Source organism: Camelus bactrianus, chromosome 6, assembly GCF_048773025.1.
Source record: "Camelus bactrianus isolate YW-2024 breed Bactrian camel chromosome 6, ASM4877302v1, whole genome shotgun sequence".
Taxonomy (NCBI): domain Eukaryota; kingdom Metazoa; phylum Chordata; class Mammalia; order Artiodactyla; family Camelidae; genus Camelus; species Camelus bactrianus.
The window spans coordinates 32746095-32766117 of NC_133544.1; the positions used below are offsets into that span (position 1 = coordinate 32746095).

The window sequence follows — 20023 nt, forward strand, 5'->3', positions numbered from 1 at the left end:
ATGTGTAGATCATTGAACCAGTTGCAGGAACTGGAGAATAAAGGCTGGGGGAAGTGCAGGGTGGGGGTGGAGAGCTGGCTCTGTTGAGAGTTGGAGAAGATGTCAGACCTCCCATGGCTCCTTCAGGAAGGAATCTCAGCACCTCTTTGTCCTTTTAGTAACAGGGGCATGGAACACCTGCTCAACATGAAGTGCAAAAACATGGTCCCCGTCTACGACCTGCTGCTGGAGATGCTGAACGCCCACACACTTCACAACAGCAAGTCCTTGGTCACAGGGCCAGAGCGCAGCCCAGTGGAAGTGAGTGAGAGCAAAGAGGGCTCCCAGAACCCCCAGGCTCAGTGTGCCCAGCCCTGAGGTGTGACAGGCTGCAGAGGAGATCGGAGGCTGCAGCGTGAACTCCAGCGGGAATCAGGAGCCTGTCAGGGGTGGGTGGGCTTCTCGGGCCTTCTGCTGTGCAGTCGGTCACACCAGGCTCGGTCGGTACTGTCCTTCCCTGACCTCCCCACCTCCTGGGAGGCAGAGTGAGAAGACCAGTGTTTTCTGTCACCAGGGGGCACGGCTGAATGCAGTTTATGTCTTGCTTGGCCTCATGGGATCTCACTGGGCTCTCTCTTACTTCCCATCTCCCTTCTGCCCTTTGGAAAACATCATCTTACAGGTTTTGGGGTGAATGGTGGAAACCTGACCTGGAAGGGTTGTCAAGTAGAAAGGGAGGAGAATGTAGCGACTTAACCTGCCCCTTCCAACAGTCCTTCGTATGCTGCCTCCTGACCACTTGATTGTAGGATTGAAAACCACGATGATAATCAACTAACTGGTTCCACACACCTACCTCACAGGCCCATGAGGACGGATGTCACCGTGACTCTGTCTAAGGCCAGAGGGAACGTGATCTAGGGAGCCAGTGGACAAGCTAGGACCTTGCTGCATCTTCATGCAGGTCCACCCCTCTTGATTTAGAGAGCCTGCGAATTATTTGGGGGGCTGTGTGTGTGATCACCTTCATGGAGGAGTGTGGATTTACATACCCCTGCCCCTGGAATCCTGGGATTGGCCCCCCACACACACCTTTTAATGGAGGTACTGGGGCTTGAACCTAGGACCTTGTGCATGCTAAGCATGCCCTCTAGCACTGAGCTTTACCCTCCCCACTTCCCCGCCATGGAATTGCTCTTTCATAAAACTCTCTTGTCCCAAGGGACCCAGCATGTGTGCTAGAGGAATGGACCAGTATTTGTAGGAATGGGGTTTCTCCTGTGAGTGTGCATCCCTGGGGCAGCCACAACTGCCACACCAGCCACCCAGGACAGACAGGGACACTTCAGGCTGTGTGTGTGAGGCGTGCTCCTACGGAAGGATGAACAGCTACATACACATCAGCATGTCAGGTTCAGGGCCAAACTGTATAGAACGGATAGCCACACCACTTGAACAAGATTGTGAACTCTGTTTAAAAAAGAAATATTTAGGGGTAATTATTTATAGCTAGAGAGAATTCTTTTGTACCCTAGGGGTCTTTTAAAATATTTTCTTATCAGAAAACATTTATATGACGGGCTGGGTGAAATAAACTTACTAAAATATTAGTTCTTATTTCACGTGGAATTTAAATAGGACACAATGACAAAGCACCTCTGAAATCACAATTTTAACTCACTTTTTAAAAACTAAAAATTTTGTACAAATTTTCAGGAACATAGTGAATGCATAAAATGAGTTACAGCTATGCTTTGGAAGGGAGGAGTTAATCATGTGTGATTTTTGCGATATTTTAAAAAATTACCACGTGGTAGGGGATTCATGTATTTTCTTGTTGAAAATGGTAAATATGGAGTGTGCCAGCCAAATTAAACCTAGTCATTAGGAAGATTATAATCAATAACGTAAGGTTGGTTTCTTCTAAGGTGATCTTGAATAATTCTTAATTTTGGTATCAGTGCAGTTTTACAAAAAAAGTTGAGCAAAGCTGTATCAGAAACACTTGGCCACATACCTAGATAGCACAGCTGTCCGTATTCTGAGGTGATTTGAAATTTTTCTTAGTGACTCAGTGTTGCAGCCTCAGTGAGACTCAGTACAGGAAAGAAGCTGGACTCCAGGGAAGCAGTGTTTTTCAGAAGGTAAATTTTCTTTCTTTCTGGCCAGCTCAGAATCCTCCTCGCCGACAAACAAGGAGACGAGGCTACAGAGCAGGAAGTGGAGGCAAAGAAGGCAGCCGCGTGGAGTGACTTAATTGTATTTCTAAGAGAGACCACCAGGTTGAAAAAACAAAAACCAAAACAGAATGAGGTCCAAGCTACTGCCCCGTTAGTAAGTAGTGAGGCTTTGCAGGTTGGTTTTCATGCCAAAGTGGGTACCAGATTGGTCCCAGGTGTCCAAGCACCTGTCTGTGCCAGCCCCGTGTGCTCGCCCACACGTGCCCACTGCTCATCCTCCACAGACACTCCTGCATGCTTCTCTGGGCGGCTTGTTCCACTGCATTTGGATTTAGCCCGCGAACAGGAGGTAACAATTTTGGTCACTTCTTCTTGGCTGAGGTCTCAGCTGGGTGCACTGGGAATACAGGTTACTCAGTCCAACCTGAGAGGCCGCCCTGGGGCAAGGCTGTCTCTTAGCCTGTGGTCTGGGCCAAGCAGGCAGTTGAGATGATATGGTCTATGGTTTAAAGGTGTTCTTCTTTTGACTATTTAGGGCCCTTTCCCCCCTCCAGGTGAGTGTTTCGAATCTGTTCCCATTAGCTCCAGATGTGTCCCTAAGGATGAGCCCAGTGTGCAGAGTCAGGCTGCTGTTTTTATGGGTTTTGGGTAAACCCCCGTGTCCACTTTAAAGATTAGTCACTTCTCTTTAATAGTGCTTTCTTTTGAAAGTCGTCTTTTGTGAGGGTCTCTAACTGTCCCTCCCCACAAAGTGGTCCACAGGCAATTTAAAATTCTCCCATAGCTAAGCAAGGATTTGTGTCTTCAAGTTCAGTTTTTAAAAGGAGTTACCTAGGAGGAATAGGATCTGACAACTGTAAATGAGAATTAAATAGAGTATTGAAAAAAAACCCCACCCAAGTACATTTTATATATCATGGAAAAGTGACCCTCAGCTTTGTCTTAGACTCGTATGGCAAGATCCCTTCCCCCCATTTTGGTCTGTGAGCAATCGTTTAATACTAGAAACTTCTTTGTGGAAGATGAGTGAGATTTGAGCTAAATTCCAAAAACATGAGTGTCTAATATGGGATCATATAGACACACTTTAATAAAATAATTAACATGGACTATTCTTAATGCAGAAAACATTAGAACAGTGTTCACACAGGTTCCTGGGACCGAGCTGGCAGCCCCAAAAGACGACCGCGCAGGCTACCTCCGGAGAGCCACACCGTGAGTTTTCACACGTTCCACCTGCATTCCCTCTGCCCTCACCACGTCCTCTGGCCTCAGGCCTGTCACGTGCTCACTGTCCACTGGGACTAAATACAAAAGATTTGACCCTAAAATAATTTTGAAGAGGTTTTTCTTCAAAAACAATGCGGTAAGAACAGAACATTGTCAGCTTAATAACATTTCTGGAGGGTCTTAACGATATTAGAAACAAACAATGCGAAGTCAGCAAAAGCTTGTTGGTGAGACAGTCTTCATCTGGATTACTTCATGGGCTAACTCAGCTAGAAGGGCAATTATTTTTTATTTCAGTTAAAAAAAATCAGTTCCCAATTCTTGGCAGACCTACGTTATATATTCAAATACATAAGCTAAGTGGAAGCAATTCCAGAATTTTCTAGCATGTGAAAACAGTTTGGTTGTTACTTAAATCTGCTAAGAAACTTGCATATATTGAGTTTTTCAAATTCAAGGGTGAACCTTCAGTTTTTAGGTCTACTTTGAAACAAAACATTTTTTAAAGTTTTTGGTGGGGGGAGGTAATGAGGTTTGTTTATTTTTAATGGAGGTACTGAGGATTGAACCCTGGACCTCATGCATGCTAGGCACACACTCTACCACTAAGCTATACGCTCCCCACTAAAACATTTTTATTTAATAAGATTTAACACATTTCCTTAAGATGCTAAAAGTCTTAAATATAATAAAGGTTATGTGAAGGTAATTATAAAAATACATTGTTTATTACCTAAAAATAACGTTTGTGAAACACTGTGTGTCAGACACAGTGATAAGTGCCTCGTACATTCACATTTAATGCTCATAATAATTGCTGTTATCCCAATTTGCTGGCTATGGAAACTAGAGAGTCTAAGTAGACTTGCTTAAGGTCACATAGGGAGTAAATGACAGAGTTGACCACAGGCAGTTCCAGTGCTGAAGGAAATCACGCAGTTTAAAAAAACTGAAGAAAAAATATTTTTAGGCTGCAGAATCCATCAAATGCCATCTGACACGCACAGCTACTCTGGTTTAAGTGGGGCTTGGCTTGTGGCACCTGCCTGTCCAATTTCCAGCACATCCCTGTAGACAAGAAGCCCAGTCTCATCTTTCATACGTGTGTCAGTTAAAGCCCAGAGGGGTATGTGGACCCGCTCAAGGTCATAAAACTACTATGGCAAAGCTTGGACCAGAACTCAGGTCTTCTGCCTGCCTGGCCAGCACTCTTCCTTCCGCAGGACTTACTTTAGGAGCCTGCTGCTCGAGCTGAGTCTCAGCTCATCAAGGAGAGTTACGGCTACCTCCTCCTGTACCATCTGCCTTCAGTTTAGATGGGGTCTGCATGAACGTTACCGAATAGCAGCTGTGACAGGTGGGAAAAAATAGGATGAATTGTATCATTCCTCCCCTCTCATCCTGGGCTCATAAGCTCGTGGGTGGTCCTTCTGTCACCTCCTCCTGGCTATTACTGCCTTCCCCAGATGTGTTGCTGTGAAGTAGTTCCTGGATACTTACTTGTGTAACATTCTCGCACCTTTTAGGCAGTGATGCTTCCCCATGGAGTCTGGTCTACCACTGTGCAAAATACATGCATTTATTGTGTTTATAGCTCTCCAAGTTGCTGGAATTTTTGCTCCAGTGGCAGCTCTAAGATGTGCATCCCCTGCGATATTATTCTTATAACCCTTTTTGTTGCATTGGAGTTGAGGGTCTTTTTTCTTTTAATTGCAAGGGTCCTCTTCACTTGTGGGGCTAGTCAGTGCTATGTGACGGTGGGCTTCCTTTACAGGAAGGGGGTAGGTCTGCCTAGGCAAGCCCAGATCAGCTCTTGTGACTGCAGTCTGTACTGGGTGTCTAAATGCCATGACTGTTGGTCCTATAACTTTGCTATTCAGTGGTCCTGTGTACCTCAGAGCCCGCTGGCTGCCTGTAACTTGTCATTTTTGTCCGATGAATGCTTTGCATCATTAAGCAGGCTTTTAAATTTGGGCCTTTTGACAAATGAATGTTTGCTGTTGTGTGGAAGTAGATTTTGAGATCTGCTTTCTATTCTCCAGGTACTACTTTTTCTTTGCTATATGCCTTTAATGTCCATGGAACTGTTGCAGAAATAAGTTTAACGTGACATAAGCTAAATAAAGTGTTTTTTCATAATTTTGGTTTTTGTTGGGAGTATAAACTTACAGTAATTAGGTGAAGTAGTCTGTGTACCAATTCTGTTCTGAATTCTATCCCATTTTAGGTTTGCAGAGCCTTTTAAGAATTTGATGAAAACCACAGACACCTTTCCTGGAACAAGGTACATAAACAAAATGCTTACATACAAGTGCAAGAGTTAAGAATCTCTGACAAACTGTTGATGACTTTTTAATCAGCAGCAATTTAATCTTTAGTCAGCTAGCCTCGTATTTGTGATTTATGACCGTAGGCACTGTGTGCTCAAAATACAATTGCAGCTCACACATAAAAAAGTCCTGGGATGCGGCTCGTCAGTTTTGTGGGTAGATTTTCTGTCATTACCTCATCTGAGTCAATTAGCATTATACCCTATTAGGGATGGAGAGAAAAGTATTTGATTCATACTGAAGTTAACTTAGTGCCAAGAGTCATTTGAAAATTTCTTTTGCAAGTAGGGAATTGAAGGTGTGAAACACAGATCACATCTCATAACAAGAGCTAGGGAATACACTGAGCTTTGAGTGGGGGAAGGCTTCCCCTGGGGTAGAAGCCTGGAGTACAGACTCGAGACGCAAAGGCTTTTATCCTGAGAACTGATGAGCATTGTCAGACTTAAAAATGCAAACAGCACTTTCCTTTCTTTGCATCTTGGGCTTGCCCCCAGAGTCCCTCCTTATGGACAGAAAAGGTCTCTAGGACAGTCACCTCCTTTGGGCTGGAAGGAAGGGAAGGAGGTAGAGATTCTGCCTTTTGCCTCTAGTGAAGCTGGAGCAAGGACTTTCTAACCAACCAACTCAAGGGCTTAAAGTGTGGGCAACACTGTTACTTAAATTTCCCTTCAGGATTATTGTAGTCCATGAAAAGTGATGAATTACTTTAGAATTAAAAGACTGAAGTCGCACGGTAAAAAAAGAACCTTTGCCTCCATATCCCTTCCAATGATTTGGTAAAGAGAAGACAGATGACAGGGTCTCTTCATTCAGTAAAGCTGCTGGTGAACTGCACATGTCCCAGGCGTCTGACCACAGAAGGGCCACGGGCGCTGACGTCTGAGCTGCACCTCCTGACAAGCTTCCTTGACGTCCCCCAGGTTTGCACTTTGTGGAGGAGAGAGGGACCGAGGTTGCTCTGAGACCATGGTGTCTCCCAAGTGTCAAGAGATGCAGGTTAGAAGCAGGTAACCAAGGAAGTGGATCAGTAACTTCTAATCACACTCTTTGTTTAGGTGGGGAACAGTGGTGCTGGAATTGTGCGGAAGGTGGATGGCTTTGTCTGTAGCGTTTGTTAAATAGAATGTGTTAGTTCGCTCTGGAGAGAGAGCTGGCAATAGAAAAATCTGGGTGAAATGGTCCTTCCTTTCATGGCCACGTTCTACACTGTGTTGGCCTCAGCGCCCCCTACAGCACTGGAGGCTCCCACACAGGGTAATCTCCACCTATACGGGTTGTGGGTTTCTAGACCTCGTAAGTTATTCTGTACAAAGTTAAATAAGTAGACTATAAAGCTTAGCTCAAAATTAGTAAAACCCATGAATCCCCCAGATATTTGAAAAATAATTTTTGCTCTATGGAAGGTTATATATAACATTTAACTGCTTTGTAATATAATCCAGTATGACAAAAGTATGGCATTTTTGTCTTGTTTTAATGAGAAATAGCTGAGTTGTACATACCACAAACAGCTTAAGGTTTCTGTACCAACCCCCACCCCGTGGCCAGTTAAACAAACCTGAAGCATCATTTTAAATGTGAAAAGTCTTACAAAATTAACTTACAAAAATGTCACTACCAAGTATGTAGTTTGGCATTTACTGTACATTAGTCAAAAGCTCAAGCTAAAATCTGATTTTTTTAAAAAAATCAAAGTTTACATTATTCATACAGATTCTGGATTGTTAAAAAAATATGCACAAATAACCACATCCATGCAATATAATTTCTTTAAAAATTTTAAAGCAATATAAAAGAGCAGACCTACCTACGTACTGAACAGAACATTTTGGTTTTATAACCTATAGCTCAAGATTGCTGGCTGATTGGAGTAAAATTAATTCTAAACATTTTAAACATGATTGTTTCAGTCAGCCAAGGGTACATGTGAGTTTCTGAACCATTTCTAAGGCAGAATCTGCTTGTTTGTTTCCATAATATATGTGACGAACACTCTGTTGTTCATTGATCATATTTTGCTACACTTTAATAATGTGGTTTTCCAAATCAGAATTTACAAAGTGCCTGGCTCTTTAGGAAACTGCAGTTTCCAGAGATCATGAAACCAATCAGCTAGCTTTGCCAAACTGCCCGTGGTAACTACCGCCCGGGTTCCCTACCCCGGGGAAGATCATTTGAAAGCTGCCCTGGGTCCCGAAAGACCTCTCTCTGGTCAAGCCCGGAAGGAAGGTGTCCACAGCAGGTATGTCCCTGGACCAACACTCAGAGTCACTCACAGGTTGGCCTGGGGCCGTGTGTCCGACCCCGTGTAAACAGGTGGTGGTACGGCGCTGCAGGCCAGGCCGAGCCTTTATGTGGGGGGTGGCCCGTTGGTGTACCTCAGCATGGGGTAGAAGGACCTCGCAAAGTTGTTGGCCTGAGTACAGCTGTAGTCCTCTTCGGAGGAGGGCAGCAGGCAGGCCAGGAGCAGCAGCAGGAGGAGCAGCAGCTGGAGGGGCAGCGCCGCCCTGATCACCCGCGAGAGGAAGGAGCGCTGGGGCCGTGAGCTGCCGGGGCCAGCGGGGCCGGGCACCCTGCCAACAGAGGAGGTGGAGAGCTGCTCAGGAGGGTCCAGAGGCAAAACCCTCCCATGTCACCTGACCCCTGCGTGTGTCAAGACAGACATCTAGGACCTGAGATTAAAACAGGGCCAACAGCTGGGGTTCAGTTTTGGAAGAGAAGCCCAACCCCTTCCAAATGGAAGAAAACCAGAAAACCAGTTTTTACAAAGACCTTGACACTGGCATTGGCAAGACGGCTGTGGTGAGCATGTGACAAGGGGACCGCACTGCTGCCACTGGAGTACCCTTACCTGCTGTCTGTCCTGTCCTTGTCTTTTGTAATTCTCTCTGCTCCCAACTGCTGGATAAAAATAAGCCAGTTAGTAAACTAAAGATAGTTTAGCCCCGTCAATGATGACATGTTCTTCCTTCTTAAATTACACACCTTTGCTTAGGTTGTCTTCCTGCCAAGCTTTTGAGACTAGAGTAATACATTTGAGACTAAACTCTCTGAGGTCAGAAATAACTGGGTTAAAATAATGAGTGTCATACTCCAGCCCGCCGACCTGTTGATGGAGCGACGAGGAAGCCCCTTCAGCAACGCTGGGAGGGCTCCCAGCTTCCACAACCACCACGATCCGAAAGGAAAGTACTGAGCAGAAGACAGCTGTGGAATCAGCTCTTTAAAAGTATTTTAATGTTTCTTTGGAGTGAGCCCCTCCACTGAACAGCAGGCTGAAGCAGATCTGGGCTATTATGAAATACCGCATGGGGCCCTGGAGGCCCAGGTTCCGTCATCGCAGCAACTGTGAAATCCCCAGTGCGGCTCTCCGGGCAGAGAGGGGCTCTCACCTTGGCTTGGGGAGCTGGCGCAGATGCGGCTAGAGGCTGTCCAGCATCTACCTCGTCCAAGCTGGGCAGAGATGAGTCTGGGTTCTGAAATCCAAACCCCAAGAGTTCAGTTCGGGGAAAGAGAAGGCTCTGAGTGGTCTCAAGAGCACAACAAATGTGCGTCCTGCAGGCTCTTCGTTGCATCGCTCATTCCTCCCTGACTCTGATCTTTCTTGAAGTAGGGGCTTCTAGTACTCTCACTCCCCCTCTAACAGGGCCTCCCTCAAACAAGGGGAGGCCAGCCACCTGCATTAAAAACCCGTAGCACACGTTGTGGGGACGGCCTGACAGTGAGCTCTCTGGGGTACTGAGTAATCACGTGGCCCTACAGTCCAGGCCGCACAGGAGGAAATATCCAGAGTGGGGGGAAGGCCTGCCCTACACCTGGAGAGGCTGTGCTTTGGACGGTCCATTTGTTCTGAGTCGGATCATTTTAGAGGAGAAAGCAGGCAAATGAGCGTGATCAGGAGAGTGACCAGGATGGTGAGGGGATTAGAAACTGTCATGGGAGAAAAGTGAAGGCATGAAGGCAGAAACGCAGAGGGGCCCGGCTTGTTTTCCATAACCCCAGCCACACTGATGGGTGCTACTGTTATCTCCCTCTTAACAAATGACAGAAAGACTTCCAAGACCTTTGGTGACTTGTTAAGGCCACACAGCTAGAAAGGAGCATGCCCACTCTGACTACTGCCACATGCCCACGGCCTCCCCAACAGCAAGCCTGCAGCACTGCTTTCCCATTTGAATCTAATAGGACATCTTTGTATTTCAAAGTCACCAAGGGACTCACCTGGGTTTGCTGCAGGAACAGTAAGTCTTGAGACACTTGCTCAAGTAACTGTTTGAGTTTCTTCTCAATAACATGTACCTTCTCTTTAGCCTCAATGTAGTCTTCTCCATGCCCCCTGATGAGGAGGCTGTTGGAAATGTCTTGTAAGGACTTTACTTGAGGTTGACGTTCCACTAGCTCCTTTTCCAGTTGCTTAAAAAAAAAAAAAAACCTGTGTGAAACAGCTGTTTATCAAAAGGGAAGCTACTGTGGCTGGAAGAAGCTTTCTCAGTGCTGGGAAAGTTCCAGGATGAATGATGGGTGGTCCTCAATCCAGAACCGCCTTCCTCTCCTATCTGCCTGTCTGCCTTCAAGCCTGGCATCATGCAGAAAGCAAAGGGGTCACACCTGACCTCCTCATTCTAGAAACAACTGTGATGCTGGAGGAATTAGAGGAAAGTAGTTGACGGGTTGGTGTGGGAAGACTAGGCCCTCATCCACTATGGCAGGAAGTTGATGGAACATCTAAGTGGGTACACTGAGGAAGCGCAGCTTAAGCATATTATTCGGAAATACAGAGGCATCAGGTGAGTCCGCTTGCAGTGTCCTGCTTGATGTCTAATGCAGTAGCCACTAGATAACACATGGCTACGTATATCAATTAAAAGTTCAGGGTCAGTCGCAACAGCCACAATTCAAGTGCTCCACTGCTAACGTAGCGAGTAGCTGTCACATCGGATGGCGCAGATAGGGAACATTTCCATCACTGCAGAAAGTTCTATTGGACAGAGTGGCTCTGGACAGTGGGGCTAGGAGTGAGTGGGCAACAGCTCAGTGGTGGAGCTCATGCTTAGCATGCCCGACATCCTGGGGTCACGCTCCACTACCTCCATTAAAAAAAAAAACCCAGAGTAAATGGACAATGGGGCTTTACAAGATTTTAGTACAAAAGTATATTTTTTAAATAGTGACCAGCACTTTGATTAAGTGTTAGCTATTTAAATTAAACCACATTCAAATATATGGATAAAAATGTCACTTTAAGTGCAAGTGAGAAAACATGGCTCTCGGTTTGGTGGTGAAATAAATACTTGAAAACACAACTGCCCTCCAAGAGGCAAGACTGTGCTACGTGGATACAGAAAAATCATGCAGCTCATCACAGCTGCGGGGCCGCTGAGCACCATGTTGCCCCCCACGTGAGCCATATTCATGAGGGAAAAGTACTGCAAACAGCCTTAAGTTTCTCAGAATCCTGCTAAACACCTGCTCCCCCAGTTTCTGAGAGTCCTGAAGCCTTCCTGCTCTGGACCATGGCTCTTGGTCCCTGCTCTCATCCCGCTTCAGAACAACGAAGGGATGCTCCATAGACACCAACTGGAACACGAGGCCAGAACACCATGAGGGTGTTGGTCCCAGAAATGCCAGGCGAGGTCACCTAACTCCTGACCTCCCGAAGAGGCCAGTGGGAGTGCAGGACAATGGAGGACAAAACTTACCATCAGCTCTTCCTGATACGCCAGGAGAACCTGGGGATCTGCTTCTGGGTCAGCGACATGAGCCTCCTGTCGCCGGTTCTCGGCGCTCGCTAACCACAGCAGCAAGTTTTGACTCAGCTGGTGGAAGTCCTTAAAAACAACAGACGTCATGGCTTTGCCCTTTCTTAGACTACAAAGGCGGGTGTGCTGGGAAGTGGCTTGCTGTTTCTAACCCATCATCATCATCTGCTCTTCTCGTCTTTAGCCAGTGAGTAAAAGGGCTAGATTTAAACTAAATGCCAGGGACCCCCAGGGAAAGCAGAGGTGGGCACGCTTGCCACGGTCCCAGGAGGCATGGTGAATTGTGCAAAGTGAAAAGTGCTGACAGAAAGGTGGGGCTCAGAATGCCACACCTGGTATTACATAGGAAGGCCACACAAATTCCTCAACAAATCTGCTGGATTCACTGTTCAAGGGAGACACCCCAATAGGACAGGCTGTGGCCCAGGGACAGGGCTGCATGTGGGCTCATGTTCTCTATGATGGGGTCAGAGCTAAGTGGGCTGAGCATTTACTATGTGTCAGGTACTAGATTAAGGTTATATGCATGTAGTCCTAAAAAGAACCCTGTGCGGGAGGCACTAGTATTCCCATTTCTCAGATGAGAAAACTGAGGTCTAGAAGGTTCAGTGATTTGCACACAGTCACACTAAAGCTACAGAGCTGGTTAAACTGCTCCTTGTTCCAGGGCCAGGTCTCTTAATCACTCTACTATCCAGTCTTCCTGACAAAGGACAGACATGCAGCAACGTTGGTGTGACATTACTGGAACCCTTGTTGGAATCCTTAGACCATGGGTGGGTCTGGGCAACAGACTGGGAAACGCAGGGCAAGTATCAGGTCCCTGAGACAGCAGGTGGGCCTCTTTGGAAACAAACGGTAAAGCACATGCTTCCTAACACAAGCCATATTTGTCTGCTCCAGAGCAGCCTGACGATGATATAAATATCTGCTTCCCCCACCCACGCGGGCCTGGCTCTGCCCGGGACTGGGCCTTGGGTGCCGGCTGGGGATGGCTGGGTGCTGAGTCAGCGTACCTGGCACTGCATGAGTGACTGCCGCAAGCCTGCTCTCCAGCTCTCCACGGCGCCCTGGGCTGCGTCCCAGCGCAGGCTCAGCTGGCCGACTCTGTCTTGGAGCTCTTTGGAGTCGGTGCTCTCGGTCTGCAGAAATTCCTTGCTGCTCACGTTGACAGAGACCAATAATGCCTTGTAGGTGTCAAAGGCTTTTACTATCTCCTACCACAGAGGGAAAAGCTTGGGTCAGGCACTTGGAAATTAGTGACACAGGATTCATTTTGAACCTCGGTGGGGAACGGATCTTCCAAACACTTCTCCAAGCCGTGGCCCCAGATACAAGGGCAACGTCGCCTGTGACTGGCTGAGAAGCATCAGGTGGGGGAGCTGCCTTACAAGGTCACAGCTTGGCGGCCAGCAGACCAGGCTGAGAGCGGAGGCCTGTCTCCTGGTGAACCAGCTGCACCGGAGGCGTGAACAGACCCTGCTGACCCCTGGTCGACTTACCGTGTCTGGATCAGGTTAAAAAGCCTCGCAGGTAAGGCCCATGTGGCTACCCTGCATGTCCCCTTACGCATCACAGAAGTATCATTCCTTAGAATGAATGGTAACCCCTGACATGCACACAGTAAAACAACAGCACAAACGTGAAGACTGCCTGGGTACCACAGAACCCCTGCCCTGGGTCCTCTTAGGAGCCCAGCTCATGTTCAGAGCACCCCCAAAGTGCAGGGCTCACACTGGACACCCCTCCCTGCGCCCAGTGGGGCAAGGACTGTGTGGGTGACAGACCCTCACTGCGTAGCAGAGTAACCAGATCAGGTCGCAGAATCCTCACAGGTAAGCTGGTCCTCCTCCCCAGCCTCAACACTTCCCCCCAAGTCTTGGCTGCACATAGTTTGGAAGGGAGTGTTACACCTGGTCACGGCCACTCATGCCCCAGGGATGCCTCTGAAGTCAGATCAGAGTCACACCTCCCCAGCACTGCTCTGGGCTTTGGGGTCACCTGTGGGTGCTCCTCAGGGTGGAGTAACAAGTCTGCACTGGGGTCCCTGCCAGTCACAGAAGTGAAGCGGGAGGGACTGCCCACCACCACACACGACGTGCTACAGGCCTCCCTGACGCGCCGCCTGCATCAGCACGCGCGTTCTGAATCCCTCTGCCCCTCCACGCTCTCACTCACCTTCAGCCTCTTCACCCGCAGTTCCAGCTCCTGCACATCAGAGGGAGGCTTGGCCAGCTTTAACGTCTCTAGCTCCGCTTGGGTTTTTTCCAGCCAGGTGGTGACGTCGCTGATATCAGAGTTCAGCTGCTGCAGGCTTTGTTTTAGTCTGAGTTTACTGTGAAGTTCCTGAGCTTGGATCAGCTCCCATCTGTCAAAGGCACCTGGAACAAAAAGCCACCAATAAAAAGAAGCAATAACGTAAACAGATTTCTCTGCTTCCAACTAATTTGGGGTCACTGTGACAAAACCTGTAAGGGCTGCTCCTTGCAGGAGGTGTGGGGGTTATCACTTCCCCCGAGTATGGAGCTGCACACTTCCCTCGCTCCGGCTCAAGGCCTGGGCCGCCATCCCCACGAAGGCGGGAAGGAGGTGGGGGGCGCTGGGGTCCCACGTTCAGCGCTCCCGTGCACGCCATTTGTGAGGCACGTTCTCCGGTCATGAACGGTCAGGTCAAGGCTATGAGCTTGGCTCTAGACTCAGCTGAGTCATTACTTTCATGGTCTCATGAGGAGGCACCTGACAACTCTGATCATCATCTTTGTGTCTGAACTTTACATACAAGTGAAGTCATGCCGGTGAAAACATCACACGAGGGTCCTTTTGTCAATAAATAGCTTCAAAGGTAAAGTGAACAGCCTAGGAATCTGTTCATAAGTACAAGTCAGCTGGTTCTAAAATAACACTGGCTGCTGCAGGCCAAGTTTACGAATTATATAGTTGGTCAATTCCTAATTAATTTTCTGTCGAGCAATGACTTAAAGCAGATATCCAACCAAGGGGAGGGCACAGCTCAAGTGGTAGAGCACATGCTTAGCACACACAAGGTCTTGGGTTCAATCCCCAGTACCTTCTCTAAAAATATTTATAAGTAAATCTAATTACCTTCCCACACCAAAAAAAAAACAAAAAAAAACAAAAAAAAACAAAAAAAAACCCTAATAAAGTAAATATCCAACCAACCCCAAATACAGTCTCTACATCTTAACAACCACCTGATTTAACTGTACCTGACTGCTGCCCGGTGAGAGCGGCCAGGCCCTCGTCTTCTTGCTGGGGGCTGCCGTTCAGGACTCGTGGGTCTTCCTTGTCCCCATCAGCGCCTGGAGATAACAGCAGCTTTACCTAGAATGAGACAATTTTTATGTTACCATCTATACATGTTAAAGGCGGTCTGAAGAATGTCCTGCTTCATATTAACAGGTAAGAAATGATGATATGGGTGCCCTTTCCTTCGAAGGGCAACTTGCTGGGAATACAGAGGCACTTTGGTGGATGGCTGGCAGCAAAGCTGATGGTAGAAATAAAGCCTCAGCCAAGCCTCAGGGAGGGGAAGCAGGTGAGATGTCAACACTGGGGATAAAAGGCCTGATTTGATTTGAGGCTTCCTAACGCCCCTCAGACGAACTATGCAAAGAGCATCGTTAAGCTTACCAGACTGTTACTGTGTTAGCTCTTCTACATGTGCACAGTGTTTTACAAAATTTTAGTCATCCCTCCCAGTCACTCTGTGACCGGCATTATCGTCACCGGGAATCAGAAACACACAGAGGACAAATCCGCCTCCCAGGGTCATTCATCATCGAGCGTTTATCTTTCACTGCACATACTGACGCTTCTGTTATCATAGAGCTGGCTGGGCTGTTGTCTCAGGCCTTTCCAAAAATAAATGCATCCGTTTTTTAGAAAAGCTGTGCTTTTCTATGGATTGTGTCCATATGGCCTATTTGTGTGGAATGAAAAAAAAACCAAAACCCTTCAGATTTGTGGCTGCAGACACACACAAAAAAGGCTGAGCTTTTGAAAGTGGCCAGGCGAGGAGCACAGGCACAGTCATCGGGAAAGGCCAAACCACACGGCCCTGGGTGCAAAACAAAGGTGAGGTGCGGGGGTCTCTGTCCCCGGGACTGCCAGGTCTTATTCCCCACCACAGAGGGGCAGATGAAAAATGACACTGCTCGCTGAGCAGGAGGAAGAGGTTCTGAGTTGGGCACAGACAACCCATTATCAAATGACTACACCAGCGGACTCTTCTCCAACTATCTGGCAATATGCACCCCTACACAAAGAGGGCACTCTGAGGACTGATCTAGTGACGCTTACATGGCTTTTGGTTTCTCTAAGAGATGACACCAAAAATGTACAAAACATTTTAATTTCAACTTGCTCGTCACTAGTTCTCTGTACTGAGAATGATCTGGGGCCAACATGAAATCCTAGGCTGGCTGGCAGTAATAATAATGGTGACCACTTCTGAGGGCCTTCTTTATACCTTCATACACATTAAACCTAACAACAATTATGTAAGACGTGTTTATCCTCAGGTGTGGAAGGCTTATAGAGGCAAGGTAAAGTGTTTACAGCCTTAGAACAATTGATTGTTAGGGCTGGGAACCAAACCCAGGTCTACCACAGCACATTGTGAAATCTTTCTGAATATGAAGTCACAATTTTTTTAATAGGATGTGTAGTCAAGATAAATATAACAATAATAAGGTTTGGGAGCTCAGGAGCAGCTCAGGAAAGCCAGCACTTTGCATCTCCACTGTTTGCAGGGATGACTGACTCAACAGTAATAATCACGGTCATACCATGTCAACACTCAAAGATGGTGTTTAGCCAGACACTTATCTCTAAGTCTAGTCAGTTTTGCCAGAGTTCTAATGAAGTATGGACAGTTCAGCAGAGATGCCCTCACCATGGGAAAATCAACTCAAAAATATGCCTGGGGAGTCAGCACACACAGCATACACCCAAATCTCTCTTTAAAAATTTTTAACTATTACTCATGCACTTGGGTTATACTCCCAGTGGAGGCAACACTTACATAGGCTGGTTTATAAGGGGTGCTGGAATCAGGGGCACTGGGCTGTACGTTCCTATCACCTCCCATTTGCTTGTAATGACGCTTGGGGCAGGAAGGGCTGTCAGGAACATGCCACGAGTGGCCTTCAGAAATGGATTTACCTGAAACAAATAAATAGCAAGTGACAGTCCATCCTTTCCAACCAAAGGATTCGTATTTAGTTACACAAAAAAGGTCATGGGTAACATGGCATCAGGTTACAGTATAACATGAATTCTGCAGCTTTCCTTGCAAAGCATGCATGTTTGCAAAATGTCAGTATGTCCCAGAAGGGAATGAAATGAGACTCATGCAACTGAGCGACACTGGGCCTTCACTAGATGGGTTCACTATGGAGCACAACAAACAGATGATCTGCTGTGGGTGAGTGGCCTTTTGGAGCTGGGGTCTCTGTGGTGGGAGCACTGGCAGTGTGGCCAGGTCCGTGGGCCAAGGGGACTGAAGGCCTCTCAGGAACGATGGGAAGAATGAACATGAGGATGGACTTGGGGACCAAAGGGCTGCTTGTGGCGCCACCTCACCACTGTAGGTGGGCCTCGGGTAGGGAATAAAGGTCGGAGCTGCAAGTCAAGGAAAGGAAGGTGTCTTCTCCTGCGGCAAAGGCAACAGCACGCGCCCCCCCGCCCCACCTCCCCACTCTGTTCCCAGGAAATCACCGTAAGCAAGGTAACAGTTCCAAACCAAGCCACCATGAAGAAAGCTTGGCTCATGCCAAAGGACTTGAGTTAGATGGAGGGACAATATAAATACAAAAAGGCACCGTGAAAAATTCCCTTCTGCACAGGCCTGGGGTCGGGGTGGGGGATGGCGTGGGGACTGCTCTGGTCTGGGCGGGTTTTGTATGGAGCACGCAGCTACGTGTGAGTACGGCAGTGCGAATACACCATGACACGAGGACCAAGGCGCATGGTGTGCACAGAGGCAGGGTCAGACATGACGCGGGAGCGAGGTTTAGGATGCGGTGTGCGCCACAGGGGGCTGCCATGTTGAGACACATGCACGGGCAGGGGCCTACCAGAAGACGCTTTCAAAGTTTTTGTGGTCATTTTAAGATAGGCCTCAGGATTTTCGGGGATTTCTACATCTGAAAAAGAACAATGTCATTTTCCTTGCTGCAGGCGTCTGTAGATGAATGCCCAAGTATTAAAACAATAGAAACATTGTCACCAGGGAGGAGAAACGTAACTACCCTTTATCTGTTTCATGAAAAACCTTTAAAAAGCCAGGATTTTCTTCAGCCAACTCCTGACTGACTGAAGCCGTGGTGGGGGAGGGCAAGTGCACAGACAGAACAGAGGAAATCTATGGATGTTTCATCTGAAAAACTTGACTGAGAAGTTCACCAATGAGCTCCCATATATCCAGAGCCATCAGTGAAGAGCCTTCACGACCCAGCATGAGTTTCTTCTCTCTCTCCCTCTCATTCCCCCAGGGATGGCAGTGAGCTGACCTGCAGGTAGGTCAAAGGTGGGAGGACAGAACACGGGAAGCCACACGAAGTCTGGGTCAGCTGGGCGCTGGACTTCGATCCCGAGCTGGCCGTGTGGCTCAGGGGCTGGGAACTTAGCCGGACGGGTCCGTACCTGACAGAGCACTGTAGAACGGGCCCTCCTCGTCGTCTTCGTGAGAGGACGAGCCCCCCACATCACCTGTGTGATCCCACTCCAGTGGGATGGAGTCCACGCTGACGGGGGTCTCACAGCCAGAGCGCTCGGGCCCTGGTGCTGGGGGCACCAGGTGACAAAGGGACTGAGGGGATGAGGGCTCCTCGCTCTCTCTCCTTTTACGCCAGGAGTCATCCTGGATCTCTCTGGGGTCTTCCATGTCCGTTTCATTCTCAGAGGCCTCCTTTTCATCTTCCAAACCCTGGAGCGGGAGTGTCCAGTTCTCAGAATTACCCAAATCATGGCCTACTGCAATTATGAAGAGCATTAGAAGTCTGCCCCGCCAGCCACCACCAGCGTTTCTGAGGAAGCTCTGAACAGAATGAGGTTCCCCGGCCTTGTGTGTGGCTGTTCCTCTTTAGGCTATCACGTGTGGGGCCTACAACCTGTAGCTTCCAAAACTCTACCGTCTTTCCTAGGAAACCCCGAAATTTGAAATCTAAGTTAAATATCTTTATATAGAAGATAAGGAAATGGGGGACAAAGTTTCATTGTCGGTTAATGGCAGGTTCATCCAAGAGTCAGAAAATAGGAAAAAAAAAAAGTTTTAAAGGCCATTAGAGTGTTCTAGATGAAATTCACAACTTCAAAGACCAGGTTCTTTCTTCCTTTTCCCTAATCTTATTGTTTAGAATATAGAATCTTACTCTGTGTTACAATGATTCTAAGAAAGATGACTGTAAAAGGCTATATTTTAAAGTTGAGTGGGGAGGGTACAGCTCAGTGGTAGAGTGCATGCTTGGCATGCATGAGGTCTGGGGTTCAATCCCCAGTACCTCCGCTGAGAAAAATAAAGTAAAATAAAATTGAGGGACTTGTAGGGTAATTTTTGAGGCTAGCTCTGATGCAGAAATTATGTTTCAAGTTGGCCCACTGGAGACACAAAAATAGAAAAGGTGGCCAGTCGTGTTGGTCAGCGGTCACCAGGGAAGTTTCTGGCACACAAAGGCAGTGAGCTGTGAATAATGGCCTTGCCTCCACCTGTGCTTCCCAAAGGCCCCTTTGTGCAGGGGAAACATAGCTGCTTTTGAAAGCTGGTGCTTGTGGAGCGTCAGGTGAGAAAAAAGCACCAGAAAGGCACAAATACTAAGAGAGAAGAAAAGGCCAATACATCCCAAAGTTACTACTGGAAGCAAAACCAGACCAGTTATGAACATGTCCCAGGGGTGCTGACACGTGCCAGAGAAGCCCTGTGCTGAGGAATCCGTGGGAAGCAGGAAAGAGGAGCAAGAACTTTCAGAAGGGCCATCCTTTCCATTAGAAATGGTGGCTTCTAAGTAATTATTGGCTCTATATTAGTAAGAGTAGAAAGAACATTTTCAACTCAGCTTTTTAAAGCAGACTCACAAGGAACAAATGAGTGGTTACCAGTGGGGAGAGGGAAGTAGGGAGGGGTAACAGAGGGGTAGACGAGTAAGAGTTACAGACTACTGGGTATCCAATAAGCTATGAGGATCTACTGTACAACACAGGGTATAGGCCAATATTTTATAATACCTATAAATGGAGTATAACCTTTAAAAGTTGTGAATTACTATATTGTACACCTGTAACTTACAAAATACTGTAAAGCAACTATACTTAAAAGAAAACCCCCAAACCCCGAAACATTGCTTTTTTTTAACCATAAAAGAAATCACTGTTAACCATTATACAGTAAGTTTTCCAATTTGTTAAAAATGGAGTGAGTGGGGGTGGTGGTATAGCTCAAGGGGTAGAGCACATGCTTAGCATGCATGAGGTCCTAGGTTCAATCCCCAGTACCTCCATTAAATAAATAAACAAGTAAACCTAC

The 20023-nt window shown here is 47.3% G+C and overlaps 2 protein-coding genes across 19 annotated transcripts in view; one reads left to right on the forward strand and one right to left on the reverse strand.

The window, feature by feature from the left end:
- ESR2 (estrogen receptor 2) overlaps window positions 1-5528 on the forward strand; it is a 49422-nt gene extending 43894 nt beyond the window's left edge. For 2 of the 6 annotated variants that reach the window (XM_074365422.1, XM_074365423.1), the window contains 2 exons: window positions 159-300; window positions 2149-4752. In XM_074365422.1, coding sequence (XP_074221523.1) covers window positions 159-300; window positions 2149-2652 — 646 coding nt within the window. In that variant the 3' untranslated portion in view covers window positions 2653-4752. Of the gene's footprint in view, window positions 1-158; window positions 301-2148 lie in introns of all 6 variants that reach the window. The other 4 variants (XM_074365424.1, XR_012507498.1, XR_012507497.1 and 1 more) reach the window with 4 other exon arrangements.
- A 2400-nt stretch (window positions 5529-7928) lies between these two features.
- The window catches only part of SYNE2 (spectrin repeat containing nuclear envelope protein 2), a 288295-nt gene continuing 276200 nt past the window's right edge, over window positions 7929-20023 (reverse strand). For 9 of the 13 annotated variants that reach the window (XM_074365411.1, XM_074365410.1, XM_074365415.1 and 6 more), the window contains 11 exons: window positions 18148-18430; window positions 17580-17648; window positions 16526-16665; window positions 14709-14823; window positions 13660-13862; window positions 12498-12698; window positions 11422-11550; window positions 9944-10135; window positions 9115-9198; window positions 8574-8623; window positions 7929-8295 (listed from right to left, as the gene is read on the reverse strand). In XM_074365411.1, coding sequence (XP_074221512.1) covers window positions 8073-8295; window positions 8574-8623; window positions 9115-9198; window positions 9944-10135; window positions 11422-11550; window positions 12498-12698; window positions 13660-13862; window positions 14709-14823; window positions 16526-16665; window positions 17580-17648; window positions 18148-18430 — 1689 coding nt within the window. In that variant the 3' untranslated portion in view covers window positions 7929-8072. The remainder of the gene's footprint in view (window positions 8296-8573; window positions 8624-9114; window positions 9199-9943; window positions 10136-11421; window positions 11551-12497; window positions 12699-13659; window positions 13863-14708; window positions 14824-16525; window positions 16666-17579; window positions 17649-18147; window positions 18431-20023) is intronic. The other 4 variants (XM_074365419.1, XM_074365417.1, XM_074365414.1 and 1 more) reach the window with 3 other exon arrangements.